The sequence below is a fragment of the Hippocampus guttulatus genome, chromosome 8 (assembly GCF_054856545.1).
Source record: "Hippocampus guttulatus isolate MCC_2025c chromosome 8, RoL_Hgut_1.0, whole genome shotgun sequence".
Lineage (NCBI taxonomy): Eukaryota > Metazoa > Chordata > Actinopteri > Syngnathiformes > Syngnathidae > Hippocampus > Hippocampus guttulatus.
In genome coordinates this window covers 6394875-6413420 of record NC_141268.1, presented here as the reverse complement: position 1 = coordinate 6413420, position 18546 = coordinate 6394875, and the positions used below count along the sequence as shown (strand labels likewise).

Sequence of the window (18546 nt, the reverse complement as noted above, 5' to 3'; positions counted from 1 at the left end):
CTTGTACTGATTAAAGCAGGGAAAAAATGTAAACTAATAAAACCAGAAATATGTTCAGAATGTGACAAATTGACTGTACAAATTGACCTTTGATATTTAAATAAAAAAAAAAAACGTTCTCCACACCCTGGTTCAAATTCCTGGTTTTTGTAAAACCATTTCAAACTTTTTCCACCATATTGTGGCTGATAACCTGGAGAGCTCAACCGAAAATAAATCCATGTTTCCGGATCATGTGGTCGCGAAAGTGTGCACACCCCCTGATTACTGGGATGTCAAACTGATGTTAAATGGGTAGGAGCATGTACCAGCCTCGAGTTGAAGTGCCTTCACTTAACCCTTTATAAAGTTCAGATGTTCTACTAGGATTCTCCTGTCATTTGAACAGGGATGTACAGCCTTTTTGGAGCAACTGTATCTCCAAATCTTAAATTTGGGGGTGTTTTATTCTCGCATTTTGACATATTTCACCCATTAAAAAATTGAGATGTATGGGTTTTTTTTCTAGGGCAGCAATGATCTGCACATTTGTTCAAATTATCGTCAAAATAGTCGTGATTTTGTTTTAAATACATCATCCCTTTTGTGGGTATTTTCATATTTCAATTAGCCTCCTACAAATGTCCATGTCATAAATCACCAAATACTGTATGTTGCAACAGTGAACAAAAAAAATTCCCATAATAATGATGATGATGATGGCAATGAATTTTCCAGTGACCCATGAGATAACATACTGAATGACACAAAATGTTTCCACTGATTAAAATTAGAATCAAAAGAGGACTCTCCTTGTGCCAAGGCAGATCAAATGACAGCGTGTACATCTTTTTCTTGCTTTGAATTCCTCCGGGGCGGGAACAACAGCAGGTATTGTCACGTTCACACATCTGTCATTCGTTATCAGCGCACATCACTAAGAAATGTCCGACGGCATATCGAAAGGCCTGGGTTATTCTGACAGGTGTGTGTGTGTGTGTGTGTGTGTGTGTGTGTGTAATGAATCTGATCCTTAGAGGCAACAATCGGGACTCATTCGCAGGCGATTTTCCCATCGAAGCTAGAAAGCGCAATGGCGAAGGCCTGCACTGCACACATGGGGTACTTGTAGTCCAGGGTGAAAATATCGTCAGCAATTCGGCCAAACTGCATCACAATGTAGTCCACTGAAAGGCGAGATGAAAGAAAGATTAGGTAGAGACAGTAGGGAGGTAGGTGGTTGTTGTTTTGATTTAAAAAAAAATTATCGATATGTGTGTGTGTGTGCGTGTGTGTGTGTGTGTGTGTGTGTGTGTGTATGTAAATGTGGCGTCTCGGACGCCTCACGACCAATCGTTGAGTATGTCACACTAAACGGGCTGTGATGAGTCTAGACAACTCAAAATCGTCTACAACAGCGGTCCCCAACCTTTTTTGCCCGACGGACCAGTTTAATGTGCACTAAATCTCAACTGCTAATAATCGGTCTGAGGTCCCTTACCCAAACAGCCTCCAACTTTCACCTCACTATCGACAACTCCACGCTGTTCCCCTCCTCTCACTGTCGCAAGCTTACTGTCCTCTTTTTATGAATCTCTCTTTCGACCAACACATCACCCAAATCACCAAAACTGCTTTCTTCCACCTCAAAAACATTTCTCGCCTCTGCCTCTCACTTTGTTTCAATGCCGCTCAACCCCTCATCCACGGCTTTATCACCTCCCGCCTTGACTACTGCAATAGCATCCTCTACGGCACGGGTCCCCAACCGCCGGTCCACGGACCGGTACCGGTCCGCAGGGCATTTGGTTCCGGGCCGCACAGAAATAACTTGCCTTAATTCAGTTTTATTTATTTCGGATTACGAAAGTTATTTCATTTTGAAAAACTACCGGATTCTCCGTTACATCTGTCTGTGTCACGCTTGACTCACGTCAAGCCATGCTTCTCCGTCACGTGACCAATTACGCTAAAAACAAAACGCTTGAGCTCGCAAAATGAGTAAAAAAAAACTGCTGGAGATCGCAAATGACAGCGGCCTTAAAAGTACGTTCGAGACAACTGGATTAAAGTTATGGCTGAATACTCTGTGATCGCCACAATAGAACTGTTGATATTTCCTACCTGTGTGAGGCGGGGTTTTCTGCAGCAACGACGACTAAAACAAAATTACGAAGTCGACTGGACATAAACCACACACTTGAGGTGTCATTGTCTCCTATTAACCCGAGATGGGACCGTCTGGTTGCAGAAAATCAAGCTCGGGGCTGTGGTGAGTCGTCATTTTCATGCACTTTGAATTTGCGTTGTATCGTATTTTGTAGGCATTAAACATTACCACAGCGATCAGAGTGTTGCGTCCAGATTAGACGCTCCTTGTGTTTATCATGATATTTCGAAAACACCACAGTTTTCATGCAGCTCATACCATATTATTTTGTTGTATTAATCCGCCACACCTTAAATGCCGGTCCCTGAAAATGTTTTCTGACATAAACCGGCCTGTGGGGCAAAAGATGTTGGGGACCCCTGCTCTACGGTACAGCCTCCAAACTCCTCAATAAACTACAGTACATTCAGAATGCCGCCCCCCGCCTTCCCACCCACACCCGCACTCGTGATCACATCACCCCCGTCCTTAAAAATCTCCACTATTTCCCCGTTCCAGAGAATCTGGTAATTTTTCAAAATAAAACATCATTCAGATTTCGAAAGTTATTTATTCTTTTTGTGTGGCCCGGTACTAAATGACCCACGGACCGGTACCGGTCTGCAGACCGGGGTTGGCAATCGCTGGTCTACGAGACACGAAGTTTGTCTACGACACGTCTGTTGGCTCAAAGTTGGGCTACATTTGTTGTAGTCTGACTTCAGCATAAAAGTGCACAAGCCAGGTGCATAAAAAAATGACAAAGCGTGAATGGGAGAATATGTAAGTGTTTACAGCAAGGTAGCCCGACTGGAACTCACAATCTTTGCTGTGGACGATCTGGAAGTTCTTGATGGAGGCCTGGGTGACCCTGCCATTGAAATTGAGCACATGCGATGCTGTTTCCTCGTTCCACACAGGTGTCTTGTTGTGAAGCTCAATCAGATTCTCCATCCTTCTATTTTGGTGTCGTATCAACAGGCCGTCATAGTCCTGGGAAGATTCATAAAATCATACAACAACACCACACTTCCCATGATTTGATGTTATGTATACATTGAGACCTTGACTTACAAGTGTTCCAACTTGTAATTTCCACACAAATTCCAAATGAAAGTACTCATACCACAACTCATACCCAGATGCTCATACACAGACTAATCACCCAATTAATTTTAAGAAAGGAAAACAGTGAACACCTACATGAGTATTTGCAGTATTTGCAAAGTTGCTTAGTCACTGAAACTGTACACAGCTTTGCTTTGATGCTATCTGATGGCATCTTGTGGGCCATTACAGTCCAGCCAACTTTAAATCATCTGCCCATGGAGTTCTGCTTGCAGTTTCTTATAAATGTCCTTTGTGTCACCTCCTGTGACTCCAGCAAATCAGTTTCTCCTTCTGCTCGCCGAATGAGAGGAGCTGTCTCAACCGGCAGCAAATCAAGTCAGCTTTTTTCACATCACGCAAAACAATCCTTATAAACTGCAGCAAGCTGCGGGGGTCTGTGAAAATCAGTTCAGCCCGCCCCTTCAGAGATTTACGCCGTGTTTTGTGCCCGACTGGCACAAAATAGAGCCCAATGTCTGTTGCTAGTCAATCTGCAGCTCTGAGCTCATCTCACTCACATTTCTGGGTCGGAGTGGTACTCGCTCGTTGTCCCTGTCCATGCCTGGAATGATGACCGACATCCTTCTGGGCCCTTTCATCCCTAAAACATTTGTTTCCTGATGCGTGGAAGTAGAGATTTCAATTTCAGTGTGACATGTGGAGCTTTTTGAAGATTTTTAATAACTTACGTAAATTATTGCTGCTAACTCCTGCCGCGCATTGGACATGTCTGGAAGGGCCTTTTCTGGATTTAGAGCATTGTCAAAGACAGTAAACTTGGTGCCCATTAAATTAGACCTGGAAAATACATGAAAAAGCAGATATTGAATCAGTATTTACTTTGGGTCTGCATTTTTGGCTGGATTTGCACCGCATGATTCAAGTTACACAGGGAAGAGGATTCCAGTAGCAACCTGTGAAGCTCTGCTAAACTCACTGCCGAACAACAGCTAATGGTGGCCATGCAAATGCTTGACACTTTGCGCACAAGTGGGACATTTTCACTTAAGGGTGTTCTCACTTTTGTTCTCAGCAGACATCAACGGCTGTGCGTTAAGTGTAACATTTTAGGTGTTATACAACCTCTTTACATTGTCGCAAAGTGTCAGTTTTCAGTGTTACAGTTTGTAACTTATGATAGAATATTGACAAATATGTGAGGGGTTTACTCACTTTTGTGAGATACGGTGCATGGGAATAGATTTGGGTGCTTGGACCTGCAGTGTAAATGCATCCTTGAAAAAATGGCCGAGGTACCTCAGTTTTCCTATGAAGTTATCACCACCTCTTGACAAATCCGTGGCATCAATGCAAATGAGGTAATTGGAGGTGGCACTTTTCTTCCTCTTCCTGCCAGCCAACAGAAATGTCTGCAAAGAAATGTAAACTATTAATTGTCATCATCAAAACATTCATGTGTTTACCATTTCAAAAACATCCATACCATTTTCAAACGTTTTAGGTCCAGAGACCCCTTACAGAAGAGACATTCCTTCAACGACCCCCCTCATAATTTAAACATTTCAATGATGTGTAGTGCAAAAGGCATAAAAATAAGTTATTTAAGAGAAAAAAGGCAAAATGTTACACATTCTAATCATTATTAATATTATTTTTTTTGCAAATAAATAGTCATACTAAGAAACGTGTATGTTGAAGTGAGTTGAAGAAGTCAGTGATTTGTCGTCATCTTGTGGCATCTATTTTTAGAGCATGGTATAGGGGTGTTAAGAGCCGTGGATACCATTCAGGTGGACGCCCAGGGCCGTGTTGACCCCGACTTTGTACGCCACTGGTGGTGGTAGACATGTTCTCTCATATCGTTTTAAGAAAGGAATCAAAACTCCAACAGACCTTCTTCTCGTTGTCAAGATGAAGGAAGTAAAGAGGATACATGCTCTTATCCATCCCTCGCTGGTCTCGAGTCACTCTGCATTTGACGGTCGCGCCTTGAGGCGCCGGCTCCATCACAAACTTTTCCAAGTTGTCAAATTCGATCTCAGGTGATGGTGCTCTCTCCTGCCCACAAAGGATTCATTATTGTGGGCTACAGGCCGAAGGGAAAAAAAACATTCAAGGCTCCCTGAGGATGTGTTCACACTTGTCACGAGTGCTTCCACGACACGAAATTTGGAGGGCATGTCTATTATCACAAGACGAGTGAAAAAGTGTCAAAGATCCATGCCAAAAATTAACCAGACAGTCATTCATTTGGGTTTCAGGTGGTTATTTGGGGTAAATCCTCTCAGCTGTGCCCCACAGAAAGTTAGATTAGTTTTTTTCCACTAATCTACTCATATTGGGTAGACGTGTCTATTATAACATGGAGGCGTGACAAATTCTTGAGGACCCATGCCCGCAATTGAATTGAAGGATTGGAAGCGGGTCTCGTGGTCATTTGGATGTCAAAGTGCTAACCAGGAAATTCATCCTAAGTGGCTACTTCCAACCAAAATGCCTGACCTCCAATCCTTCAATTCAATTGCGGGCATGGGTCCTCAAGAATTTGTCAAGCCTCCATGTTATAATAGACACGTCTACCCAATATGAGCAAAAGGCAGAGCTTTTTTGCTAAGCGTGATGTCAAAGAATGCTGATAATTTGGAGGGTTCACTATTCAAAAGGAGATCTGTCCATCACCGCTAACTGCTTTATATTTGATGATATTGAACTTATTTGAAAATCTTGGTATTTGAGTGCAGACCTCAGATTTATAGAAATGTTTTCTTTATAACGCAGCCTTTGGCTCAATAACAAAAATGTTATATGATAAAGCCGGACCCAACAGTGCAAACTGGCTGAGTCATTTTTCTTTCAGTGTCAAATTAAAGTCTCGTCACGCATCATTAGAAACGAGGAACGACTGTTAGCTCCTGGCTGATTGAAAGACCGTCAGATGAATTTCCGGCTTGTCAGAAATGTGATCCCATTCAGTTTAAGATGAGTTACCGCAAGGACTTTTTCTATCTTGCGACAGTGGGCGAAAACCCTGCAATGAGGGGAGTTTCTTTTGAGTTTTTGGAGCAGAGAAAAACATTGTTTTAATCTTGGCATCCTGAGCCAACAGAAGGCAGAAAGATTTTCTTTTGCTCAGTTTGTTTTGACAGTTGGAAACAGTTTGACAACACAAGTGACATGCCACTCTAGTGGAAAGACAACAATACAGTCTCCCTTTATAATTGGGTCCCAACCAGAATATCAAACCCCAAGTCTGAACACAATCGTAAGTGGAAAACACTCAGACAAAATGTGATTTTTTTTTCCCCTCCTTCCCTTCGACTGTCACACGCCTTGAAAAGATTATCCTGTGCAGTGTGGTGTCTTAAGTATCTTTCCTCTCGAATCTGCTCAGGGCTGATGATCGTAAATGTTAAACATGTTAACACAGTGGTTCTTAACCTTGTTGGAGGTACCGAACTCAACCAGTTCATATGCACATTCACCAAACCCTTCATTAGTGAAACATAAAAATCTGATTCAAGAAGCGTTCCTTCAGTTTTGCCGGTGCGAGACTAGAGTTGCTAAACTTGGCAAAACAAATCATGCAGATATGACGCTGAGTCCAATCACGTTCCGTGATGCATGTGAATCCATGTTGTACATATTCGTCTGAAAACTTTCTTTTTTTCTTTTTTTTTTGCTAGACATAGTTAGCATGTATTAAAAAAAAAATCACATGACGTACTATCACGACAGTCACACGGGGACGACTGAGCGAACTAAATTTCCCGCAGCACTGACTGGACAAGTGATGTAATATGATCATCTGCAGCGGGCGGGTCACAACTCATTGACATGTTGAGTCGGGTGTGTCTTAACCTCCAAGGCAGAGGCTCCGTCGAACCCCTGAGACCGATTCACCGAACCCCTAGGGTTTGATCGAACCCAGGTTAAGAACCACTGGGTTAAAATGATTCCATAATTGTGACATTAAAAAAAAAAATCAATAAACAGCTGAAAATCTGCATGTGTGGAGCCCACTTTAGCATCTTGTTGATACCTTCTTCTTTTTTCCTTTGCCCTTCTTCTTTTTGGATTTTTCTTCTTTTTCTGACTCTGAATCATCGCTCTCTTCTGCCTTTGCTGAAACAAAAAACACATTTTTGAATTAGTGCTGGTATTTGAAAAGGTGGAGCACGCAAGAGGTAACCTTGCCTTTCTTCTTTGTCTTCTTTTCTTTGTCTTTGTCTCCTGACGTTTGGAACAAAGACGACGTGGAGCTTGCGGCAGACTTCTTTTTGGACTTTGTCGACTTGGCCTCCTCCTCGCTGTCGTCACTTTCCGATTTGGCGGCTGCTTTGGTGGGGTGTAATTAAGAACAGAAATTAGGGTAATTGACTCCTTAATGCGTGTTGACTTCACCTCTATTCCAGCAAACTGAACAGCTGCGATGATGAAAGTTGAGCTGTCAGTCGCAGGAAAACACCGGGCGTGTTTTTGAAATCACTCTTTTAATCACCTTTCTTCTTGCTCTTAGAATCTTTGTCGTTTATCTGGAACAGGGACGCTGCTTCCTTCTTTTTGTCTTTCTCTTTAGACTTTGACTTCTTCTCCTTTCCATCGGAATCCTTGTCCTCTGAGGAAACAAAGAAAAAGAATGATCAGGAGATGTTTTCATTAACCAGTGTGACCAAATTGCTCATGTACATTTTTTTTTCTTCAAGCTTTTATTTTGACTTGGCATGAATGAAAAAAAAAACAATAGACAAATAATTCCTTCTCTCATGACAATTATTTCTCTTCAAGTCACACTGGGCTCTAAATCACATTGTGACACAATCCAAGAATTTTTATTCTAAAGGCACGCTTGCTGATTTACTTTAAAATTCATTTTTTCCCAAAATGTAGAAAATGGTAAGAATAGATGTAGTTGGTTGTAAAAAGGCAGTGTTGATATAAATGTACCGTTTCAACCGATTTATGCTTTATTCTGATGTCTGTTTGGTTTTTTTTAGGGGCGTTCTAAATGCTGACATAGGGTTTTCAAATCCTATATGATTCTTAACAGTATCGGTTAAAAAAGATGAGGACAAATTTGGAGCACGAATAACAGTCGAGCATGTGATCCTGCTTTCTTTCCAGGTGTTTTTCTTCTTTTTTTTTTGTAAGAGCGTTTCAGCAGTCGTCAAACACATCTGTCAAACGAGTTAACGTCCTTCCCATCTCCAGCTAAAACGTTTAAGAGGCCAAGGCAGAAAAAAAAAAAGCTGACGAAGTGCTTTGTCAACATCTGAGATGACTTGCAGATATTCGCTGGCGGCGAGCAGATGTTCACAGAGTAAAGCAGCATGACACGTTTCACTTTTTGGACTCGTGAATGAACGCCACCGTGAGGTATGAGCACAAGATGGGGGGAAAAGTGTTGACAGAGGAATGCAGCAAGATGTAATTACCATGATGGTCTACAGACAAAAAAATATTCTAACTTGCTTGCTATTCTGTTTTCAGAGGCAAGGCTACACCTTCGTCCTACACAAATGAAAGATGCGATGTAAAAACATATCTTAGTAGTAAACCTGTATTGCAGTGAACATGGCCAACAAATCCAATTACAAACTGTTACTTGGTCAATTGTCAAAAGCCAAAATTTTGGGTGCAAGATTAAGAAATGACATTGCGCAAGTGTAGAGGAAAAACTGGAGAAACTAAAGAAAGTAGTGCAATGCCCTTGCTTGTGGACAAGGAAAGACACAGTCACGATGCACTTTCCAGCCATTTATTGAATGCTGGGGGAACAGCAAACACATAAACATATTGAACACGCACATAGAAGCTGCTGTCAGCCACTGCTGACGCCCAGGCACTCACACACTTTTTGTGTGCAAATATGTTTTAAAAATGTGCTTTAAAAAGTTTCAATATGTTTAAAGTTGGTTGCCAAATTCTAATGTGTGCAGATTTTGTTTTTAATTGGATGTGGACCAGCATCCCAGACTAAAATATTGCAAAGTCTCTATGGTGATTTTCAGCTGTAGATTTTCTACAGAATTACACAGATTCCTATCGTGACTTGTCTGTAAAAATATTTTCAAACCATTCTCCACAGCCGGGCCATGTCAGCGTGGTATTCGTGTTTCCTCGTCAGTGACTTCCCATCTTATACACGCCGTTACACAATCAAATCGTGCACGGCAATCCTCTCAACAACATGTTAGCTGTGAAATCACGTGAAAAAGTCTTTCCATGGGTACCTTTTGATTTGGATTTCTTTTCTTTGGTGACACTGGGGTACGGCGAGCTGTCTTTGGTTGTCTTCTTCTTGGTTTTCTTTTTAGCAGTGTCTTCCTCTTCTTCGTCGTCGTCTGTAACTGACTCTGCTGATTTTGATCAGAGAAATAATCAGTTTGTTGAGCTGCAAAGCACATTCAAAGCTACGACTACCTCACCTTTCTTCTTTTTGGGAACACTTTTCGTTTTCTTTTTTGTCTCTTTGTCTTTTTCCTTTTCTTTGCCCAGTTCCTTCGTCTTGTCCAGTTTCTTTTTCTTCACCTTTTTGTCATCTGCAATGATATCAGAAATGACAAGATTCAGACTGATTAAAAGGTGTCACCGTTGCACCCACCACGCCTGCCACACCAAAAAAGATTGTTCCTTTACTTTGCAAGACAGGACTCTCCTCAGAAGCTTCCTCATTCTTTTTGATTTTGATTTTTTTTATCTTGGTCTCGCTGCCATTCAGCTTGGACTCGCTTGTGCTGTTAGCCTCCTCCTTCTTCTTCTTGGGCTTCTTTTTATTGGATTTGTCTGTCAGACATTTACAAAACAATACAGTCAAACAAAAGAGATCCTAGATAACAAGGCCACCCCGAAAAAAAATCTCCCCATACAAAACAATTAGTAAAAATAGGAACTTGTAAAAAGTAATAATGAAAAACTATAAAAATTAGAAACAAACAAAAAAATCAATCTAAATAAATCCACACATATTGTATATACTACAGTACTGCAACTAATGACAGAGTGTTAATTGTATTTCCCTTCTAGGATTAAAATGTGTATAGTAAAATAAATAAATACAACTAAAATTCCTTTATTATAAATAATTGCACAAAAAAACAAGCATAAACAAACATTAGTTTCTGAGCAAAATAATGTGACTGATATGAGCAAATAGTACTACTACTACTATGACAACGACTACTACCACTACTACTACTACAACAACAACAACAACAACTAATAATAATAATAATAATAATAATAATACAATACAATACATGCTGATTTGTATAGCGCTTTCACAACAGCAGCAGCTGTAACAAAGCGCTTAACAAAACAGTTAACATAAAGTAAAATAATAAACACAACACATAATAATAAAAATAACACATAAAGTTAAATGCTTCTTCTGGGATTAAAATGTCCATAACATTTAATTAAAGGGAAGAACATTTTCTTTACAACAGTGTTTTCTATGAGCCCCCACTAACCACGGTATTCCGATTAATGGTGGAGTTGTCAAACATATAATATTATATATTATATATTTATAATATTATACAGTATATAATATTATAAACATATAATAATAACATATACCTATTATATAACTATAATATTATCATTATTAGTAATAATATTAACAATTCATTATATTTAATTGAATTGACAATGTGCATAGTAAATTATTTTTTAAATGCATACACAAAATAATAACCGTTCTAATGATGAAAAATAAACAAAAGTAGCACATATCCATCCGTCTGTGTGACATTAACTCACCAATAAAACAACCAGATAGTGAATGCAAGAGGAAAAAAAAACAAAGTTACATTATCAGCATCCCAAGTCATATGATTGTGATAATACAGTCAAACACCAAATGGCGGGAGAAGCAGTGTTTATATCCTTACGCTGTTCTCAAATATAACCGTGGAAAGGGAATCATGCAGTCATGATTTAAATTAGTTTTACGCTCAATCACAATGCCAGGAAATCATTGGCCGCTTCACCCGGTACACACGGCACTACATTGTGTGAGTTTGTCCCAAATGTGAAGGAATGAAAACGATGAGGCGCGGATCTTCACAGTGAAAAACGACGTGTCGCGAGAAAGGAGGTCAGTGGAGACAGAGGACGTAATCCTGTTAGATTATCAGACATCCTGCATAGACACGCCAGATTTATGCAAGGCCTCGCGCGCTCCAACACTATTATGACAGAGGAGCTGACCAGGTGTCACGATGTGTTTTTTTTTTTCTTGATGTAACAACACTGAAAGGTAAAAACGCCAGTTCCTTCATCACTAAATGAAAACATCATGGAAAACTGACTGTATTTTCATTAGTGCGATTCAAAGCGTATAAAAAGGGTTCAAATGCCAGGCTTTTATGCGGGCAGTAAGTAAAAATAAACAACTGAGATTGTGGTTGCACAAGTATGCACCCCCCATCTTATGACTGGGGATGTGGCTGTGTTCAGAATCAACCAGTCACATTCAAATTCAAGTTAAATGGGAGGTAGTACACCTGCCACACATTGGAGTGCCTCTGATTAACCTCAAATAAAGTTATGCTGTACATGTTACTTGTCATGACATTTTCTTTTTTGTTTTACTTCCTGCCAGATGCCTGAATAATTTGTGCCGACACTGACTGCCACTTGTAACTACAGTATTCTGAATTCCCCTCCACTTTGACAAAGTTGTTTATTTTCCTTCCTTTCTCGAGAAGTTTTCATTTTTTTTCCCAATTGGTTTATACAGGTCAGTCACATTAATGCTGGGATAAGTTTTAAAATGATTTATTTTGGTCTCATTTCTCAAAAACCTGGCCTTTGACCGGCAGTCATTCATCCATCCATCCATCCCCCATCCCAGCCGTCTTCGGGCAGTAGGCGGGGGACACCCTGAACTGGTTGCCAGCCAATCGCAGGGCACACAGAGACAAACAACCATCCACGCTCACAGTCACACCTGGGAACAATTTTGAGTGTTCCATTAGCCTGCCATGCACGTTTTTGGAATGTGGGAGGCAACCGGAGTACCCAGAGAAACCCCACGCAGGGACGGGGAGAACATGCAAACTCAACACAGGAAGGCCGGAGCCGGAATTGAATCCTGCACCTCTGCCCTGTGAGGCGGACGTGCTAACCAGTCGACAACCGTGCCGCCGCCAGCGGGGTTTTGACTTTTTATTCAATATACTAGGTGCCCATAAAGTCACCGGACTACATCAAAACAAGTATTACAAAAGCAAATAATGTATGTTAATCAGATTTGTTCTATGTACTCAGTGGTTACTGATGTTTTTAATCACGTTGCATAAGTGAATATTTCAGTTAGCCTGTTTACGAAATTGATTCTGTTTATGTTAGATTGCAGTCAGTGTGTCAACTCAGACCTCATGGCATTCTTGCATTATGAAGACTCACAATGCAGATATTTCATGTTTCTTTTTTTCAACATACTGTAATTTTGATTTTCACAGCTTACAGTACACGAAAGCCAATGAAAACTCTCACATCACAGCCAATTAGAATAATACACGAGAAGTTGTATTCTAATTTTTAAATTAGGTAGCGATTGGCCTAGAAGTATTTTCCTTCGTTTAATGAATCCGTATCACATGACTTTAACTTTTTGAATTGAGCTTATAATAAACTTTCTACCATATCTTAATTTACTGAGGTCAAAGCACTTTTAATAGTTGCCACTTTTGAAATACATATTTAAATCACATCAAGTGGTGAAGTCACAATGTGCTCCACAGCCGTATTCAGCCTTATTTTTTGAAAAGTTCTAATCTCCTGAATAGAAGGTTGTCAAGGCTTGGAAATGAATTATTCAGGAATTATTCTGTTTTTGAACAATTTCTGATTGAAAAGCACTCCAAATCCATGAAAAGGGAAACATAAAAATACACACAAATATGATCTTAGCTATACTGTAGCCGGACACCAAATCCAGTCCAATGGAGTACTTCCCATCTAGGTACCTCACATGTATGTAGGGAGGTTAGCGTTGTTAATCATAATCTCAATTTTCTATGGATGGAAACAGAAACTGTTGATTTGCAATCTTAAACACGCCTTTACCTTTTCTGCAGACATGTTGTGATGACGTCTTGGTAGATGTTAGAAAATAATGCAAAACAGGCTCCTCAGACGAGACAATGAAAGAGCGAGAAAGCGCTGTGTGTTCAGCGCGTCTCCATAGGCAGAAAGTTGTTAATAGGATTTATGTGTAAAGCCATCTGCTGTGTAGAAACACGTCAACGGGTAAGACCAAGCAGTGGGGAGGATGGTGAGATGGAGGGGACCGATTTGTTTATCGCTAGGGGAATGGTGACCTAGAGGTTGGTATGTCTACAATACACAGTTCAGAGATTTTGGCTTCCGATCTGAGTTCTACGGCTTCCACCCACACTCCAAAAAAACACGCATGACGACTCAGAATCGTCCATATGTTTAAATATGACAGTTTGAATTAATCACTACGGTGGCCAACATGTCATTGAAGGGGGTGGCTGTAAACGCATGCACGCACACATACATTCGCTTGGTAGTAACCTCCTCTGTAACTGAGAAGCCGCTGTTTGTCATAACGTCCACAGTCAGGGTTTCATGAAATAAAATGCACACATATCCAGAATCCTGCTCAACACGCTCATAACACAAGCAGTATCAGGACAAATTTAAAAAAGCAACATTTTGCTGATCCTAATCTACTCGACAATGCCATTTTCTTTGTCGTTGCTTTGTTTTTATCTAACATCTCATAGACTACTTCAAATTCATGTACTGATTTGCTAGCTGGCGGCCCGGTAGTCCAGTGGTTAGCACGTCGGCTTCACAGTGCAGAGGTACCCGGTTCAATTCCAGCTCCGGCCTCCCTGTGTGGAGTTTGCATGTTCTCCCCGGGCCTGCGTGGGTTTTCTCCGGGTGCTCCGGTTTCCTCCCACATTCCAAAAACATGCATGGCAGGCTGATTGGACGCTCTAAATTGTCCCTAGGTGTGAGTGTGGGCGTGAATGGTTGTTCGTCTCTGTGTGCCCTGCGATTGGCTGGCAACTGTTTCAGGGTGTCCCCGCCTACTGCCCGAAGACGGCTGGGATAGGCTCCAGCACCCCCCGCGACCCTAGTGAGGATCAAGCGGTTCGGAAAATGGATGGATGGATTTGCTAGCTAACAGGCTACAGCCAATTAGTCACCAACATCCTATTGCATTTTATAATCTGCGATCAATTACTTTTATTCAAATCCTCTCTGAAAAGCACGAAAAACAACTAATATTGATCACAATTGGCAACATTGTTTTTTTTTTTTTTAAACGGATGGACGTGTGGTTGTTTGTCTATACATGTGCAATGATTGGCTGGTGAACGACTCAGTAACGCGCAGTGAAAATTTTGCGAAAATTGATATTTACCTTCGTAGACACTTGTGGGGATGACACACAATTTTCCTCCTCCAGATCGCTGTTGTGTGGATGGATTACAAAAAGGTTAGTGAAAAAAACAAGGGGTCTGTCTTCTTTTTATCAATTAAAACCCTGCAGAACCCACGGGGGCAAATTTGACCCCTATAAATTCTGCTACTCAAATGCTACCCTTAAATCCCAAAGGGTCAAATTTGGCCCCAATCCTAAATTAGGATTAAAGCATTAAATATTTGAAAAATCATATATTTTGGTGTTCAGTGAACATATAGCAGGCATTTAATGTAAAATTCATCATTTTCCAAAGAAGAAAACGGTTCTTGGGTTCTCCAGGGTTAATCCAACTAAAAAAGAATGTTACATAAATCATTTATTACATTTCCCATTACTGTAGTTAAATTGTGAAATACAATCTTGCATAATTATATTGGGACTTTATATATATACTGTATATTATTTTTTTTACAGCTGAGTTTATGTATTTAATTTTTTTGACATCTGTCTATTTAATAGCCTTTTCATCAATTATTATAGAAATTGTGAAACATAACCTTAAATAATGATTTATTAAACTTATTTAGTACGTAGATTCTTACTATGACCGCTTGACATGCATATTTCATGAAATTTTTAATTGTCTTGTTTGATTTTTGGTTATCTAATGACATGATTTCCAATTAAATTGCATTTTTAACTATTCAGTGACAGAGTTATTTATCAAATTACAGTGGACCCAAGCATACTCACGGTTTGGCTTCCACATATTTGCTTATTTGGATTTATTATTATTTTTAAATGATTTGTTTTCTTCCGTTCATTTCCCCCATTTTTTATGGAAAACACACATTGAATATTTGAATATTTTATTTGCGTTTTTGTCAAACTTTTGGGCCACTTTATCCTCACAAGGGTCCATCAACCTGCCATGCATGTTTTTGGAACGTGGGAGGAAACCCACAGGAGAGCCGGAGCCCGGAAGCGAACCTTGGACCTCTGTACGTGCTAATCAGTTGTTCACTGTGCCGCCAAAAAGCAAATCAATTATATGAATATTTTTTGCCATTCGCGAGCTAGACCAGGCGAATAGTGTGGCTTTTATTTGATGACAATGCAGTGAAAAGCGACACTGCAGTGAAAAGTGACGTGAAAACAGCTGTGAAAATGAAAATATCAAATGAATCTGTCTATTTCACTTGTCAAGAAGGTAAAGTAATCAATAAGTTTTGGCTTGGCCCCTGCACCAACTAGCTGTCTCCGACTATTTCCTCTTTCACTATAGGGGTGTTCACACGGCACACATTTGCTCCGGCGCAGCACCGATGTATTTTGTTGCGATATATTTTGCACCGCAGCAAATTGTGTGGAGCGTTCACACGTACAAAGCCGCTGAGCGTGTCTGCACCGGCACAGCGTCGGTGCAGCCCCACTTGCGTTCACACGGCAGTTTCTGCAGCGTAGCAAAACGACAGAAAACAAATGAGCTGTCGTGTTGGTTCTTTTTAAAACGTATACACAACTCAAGCGACTACTGGACAGGCACGTCCTTCTCGGTCTCCGTGCCTTCTGCTCGAGAGTGACCGCCCCCGAAAACGTAAATCAACGATGACTTCAATGACACTCAGAAAAGCAAAAACGTAATGCGCCAAACAGAAAATCAAGAGAGGAAATCACAAAATAAATTATATGGGGGGGGGGGGGGGGGGGGGTTGTGGACACACAACAAAGGAACAAACTACACAAACAACTCTGAGACAGTCCAGTCTTCTACAAAAGGAAAGATGTTACCAGCCAAGTCTTGTGTCGTTATTAAACAAACACATGACGGAAGTCCGACAGAGCGCGAAAGCAACGCATTCTCGCCGTACGTAAACTCTTCACAAGCATTTGCTCTGGAGCAAATTTAACCCAGTTGCGTTCACACGTGCAAATTTACATCGGTGCTGCTTCGCTAACAAGCATTTGCTCTGGAGCAAATTTTTAAACCACCTCCCTGAGGTGGATCAAATTTGGTCCGGTGTAAGCTGTTTTCCGGGGCTACGCCGGAGCTAATTTGCACGTGTGAACGCTCTACTGGGGCAGCCCCGGCGTAGCACCGGACCAAATCTTGCCGTGTGAACACCCCTTATGTCAAGATAGTCTGTCTTCTGCTCTGAAGTCAGTGGGGATAGGCTCCAGCAACTCCCCGCGACCCTGTTCAGGATAAGCGGTGTTGAAAATGGATAGATTAGATTTTTTTAAGATCATTTTCGACACAAAAGTGTCTCGTGGTCTGTGGCCTCCCAATGACCAGGTCAGCGTGTGAAACTGGAGCAGGTTCTGTAAATCGGTTTGCGTGGCAACGACAGGAAGAGATTTGCCTCTGGTGTTTATTGGTTTAACACCACTTGGCGAGTTATTTTGGAAAGTGGTATGGTATCGTTAACATTGAGTGGGAATTTTCCAAAAAGCAGCATGCAGTGAGTTTGGCTGGACTCATAAATAAATGTACAATGTGGGAAATAATTATTTGATCCCATGCTGAAAATGCAACTTGGCAGTTCTTCTCTTCAGCCTGCTTCAGCCAGAGACCAACTGATGGTCGTTTTGTGTGGCTTCCACTTTGGAATACTGCCGCTAATAGTTTCAATTTCCCTCAAATTGTGTAGAGCACAGGTGTCCAAATTCGGTCCTCGGGGCCCGCTGTCCTGCCTGTTTTTCATCTCTTCTGGCTGCAACACACCTCGTGCTGCTTCAGAGTTGGCTGTGAGCTGATCATTTGAATCAGGTGTGTTGCAGCAAGAAGAAATGGAAAACAGGCAGGACAGAAGCTTTTGAGGACCGCAGTTGGGCATGCTGGTGTAGAGGTGGCTGATGGCGTAGTGGTACACTCGCCGGACTTGTGTTTGGGCAGCGTGAGATTGGGTCCCACTCAGTAGTGGTGTGCATGTGGGTGTGAATGGTTGTTTGTCTCTATATGTGCCCTGCGACGGACCGGCGACCAGTTTGGAGTGTAGTCTGCCTTCCGCTCGAAGTCAGCTGGGATAGGCCCCAGCGATTCCCTGCCACCCTGTTCAGGAAAACCGATCTTGAAAATTAATGGATGAATGTGCAGAGGTTGCAAAGTAGAAATTGATCCCGAAAAGAGGTGGGCTTAAATGCAAGTTGAGATCAAAACTATTGGTAATTGATTGTTGTGCATCATTGTGTGACACATGGGCACCAGCCAATCTGTGGGAGTCGAGGTGTAAGATACCAATGATTTCACTCAGTAAAATGCAGGAAATTAAGTAATTGTGTTTTTTAGGTCTGGATATTCTGTTTACATTCAATAAACGAAAATTGAAGACTTTTTATTTATTTGAGAGTGAAGAAACTTATAATCGTCAATTACAACAAATCATCAGGGGATCGGAAAACATTTCACCAACTGTCTACAAAGATATATGAGTACGGCTGTTATTTCATGTGAACATACCTGTCATGGGTCCAGGCCTCTCTCACAGTGTGACGCTGGACCGACATGGCCGATGTGCAAGGAGCCAAAATAGGTGCCACCGTAAACATTCACAGAGGGAGTCACATGACCTGGCCTTTAAGAGCATCATCTTCTGCCCTGCCTCCCACCCGCCATTTGATCCCCCCCAGCTCCTCAGTCTGGATTACGTTAATCAGCCACTCGCCATTTGAGAGCATTAGTAGTGTTTGCTAAATGGGAGGAGAACAAAATAAAATTGTCCTTCTTGAGAAGAGTTTGAGAGGCATGTAGTGGAGAGCAGTGGAGACAACAGGGAGCACTGTTGACACACTTAAACTTGGCACTGCCGCCCAATTATGAAAGAACGCGAGTAATTGATACCACAAATTATGATGCAAAAACTGTGTAATTATCTACTTAAACTTGTTTTACAAGAATACTTTTGCATATGGCTAAGGTGATTTGAGTTTGAAAAAT

General features: G+C 41.2%; 1 protein-coding gene across 2 annotated transcripts; it reads right to left on the bottom strand.

The window, feature by feature from the left end:
• Nucleotides 1-1018: 1018 nt before the first annotated feature.
• Nucleotides 1019-18158, bottom strand: LOC147200950 (tubby-related protein 3-like). 2 transcript variants are annotated; one of them, XM_086118356.1, is made up of 14 exons: nt 18070-18158; nt 14607-14655; nt 9836-9965; nt 9625-9738; nt 9430-9555; nt 7698-7814; nt 7389-7534; nt 7239-7316; nt 5093-5257; nt 4496-4608; nt 3928-4036; nt 3757-3855; nt 2950-3121; nt 1019-1166 (listed from the first exon to the last, which is right to left on the bottom strand). In XM_086118356.1, the coding sequence occupies exons 1-14, from the start codon at nt 18156-18158 to the stop codon at nt 1033-1035; spliced, it is 1641 nt and encodes a 546-aa protein (XP_085974482.1). In that variant the 3' UTR covers nt 1019-1032. The 2 variants fall into 2 exon arrangements, with proteins under 2 accessions (XP_085974482.1, XP_085974483.1); XM_086118357.1 differs by lacking the exons at nt 14607-14655; nt 18070-18158 and adding an exon at nt 13274-13405 and having other exon boundaries at nt 7389-7531.
• Nucleotides 18159-18546: the final 388 nt, after the last annotated feature.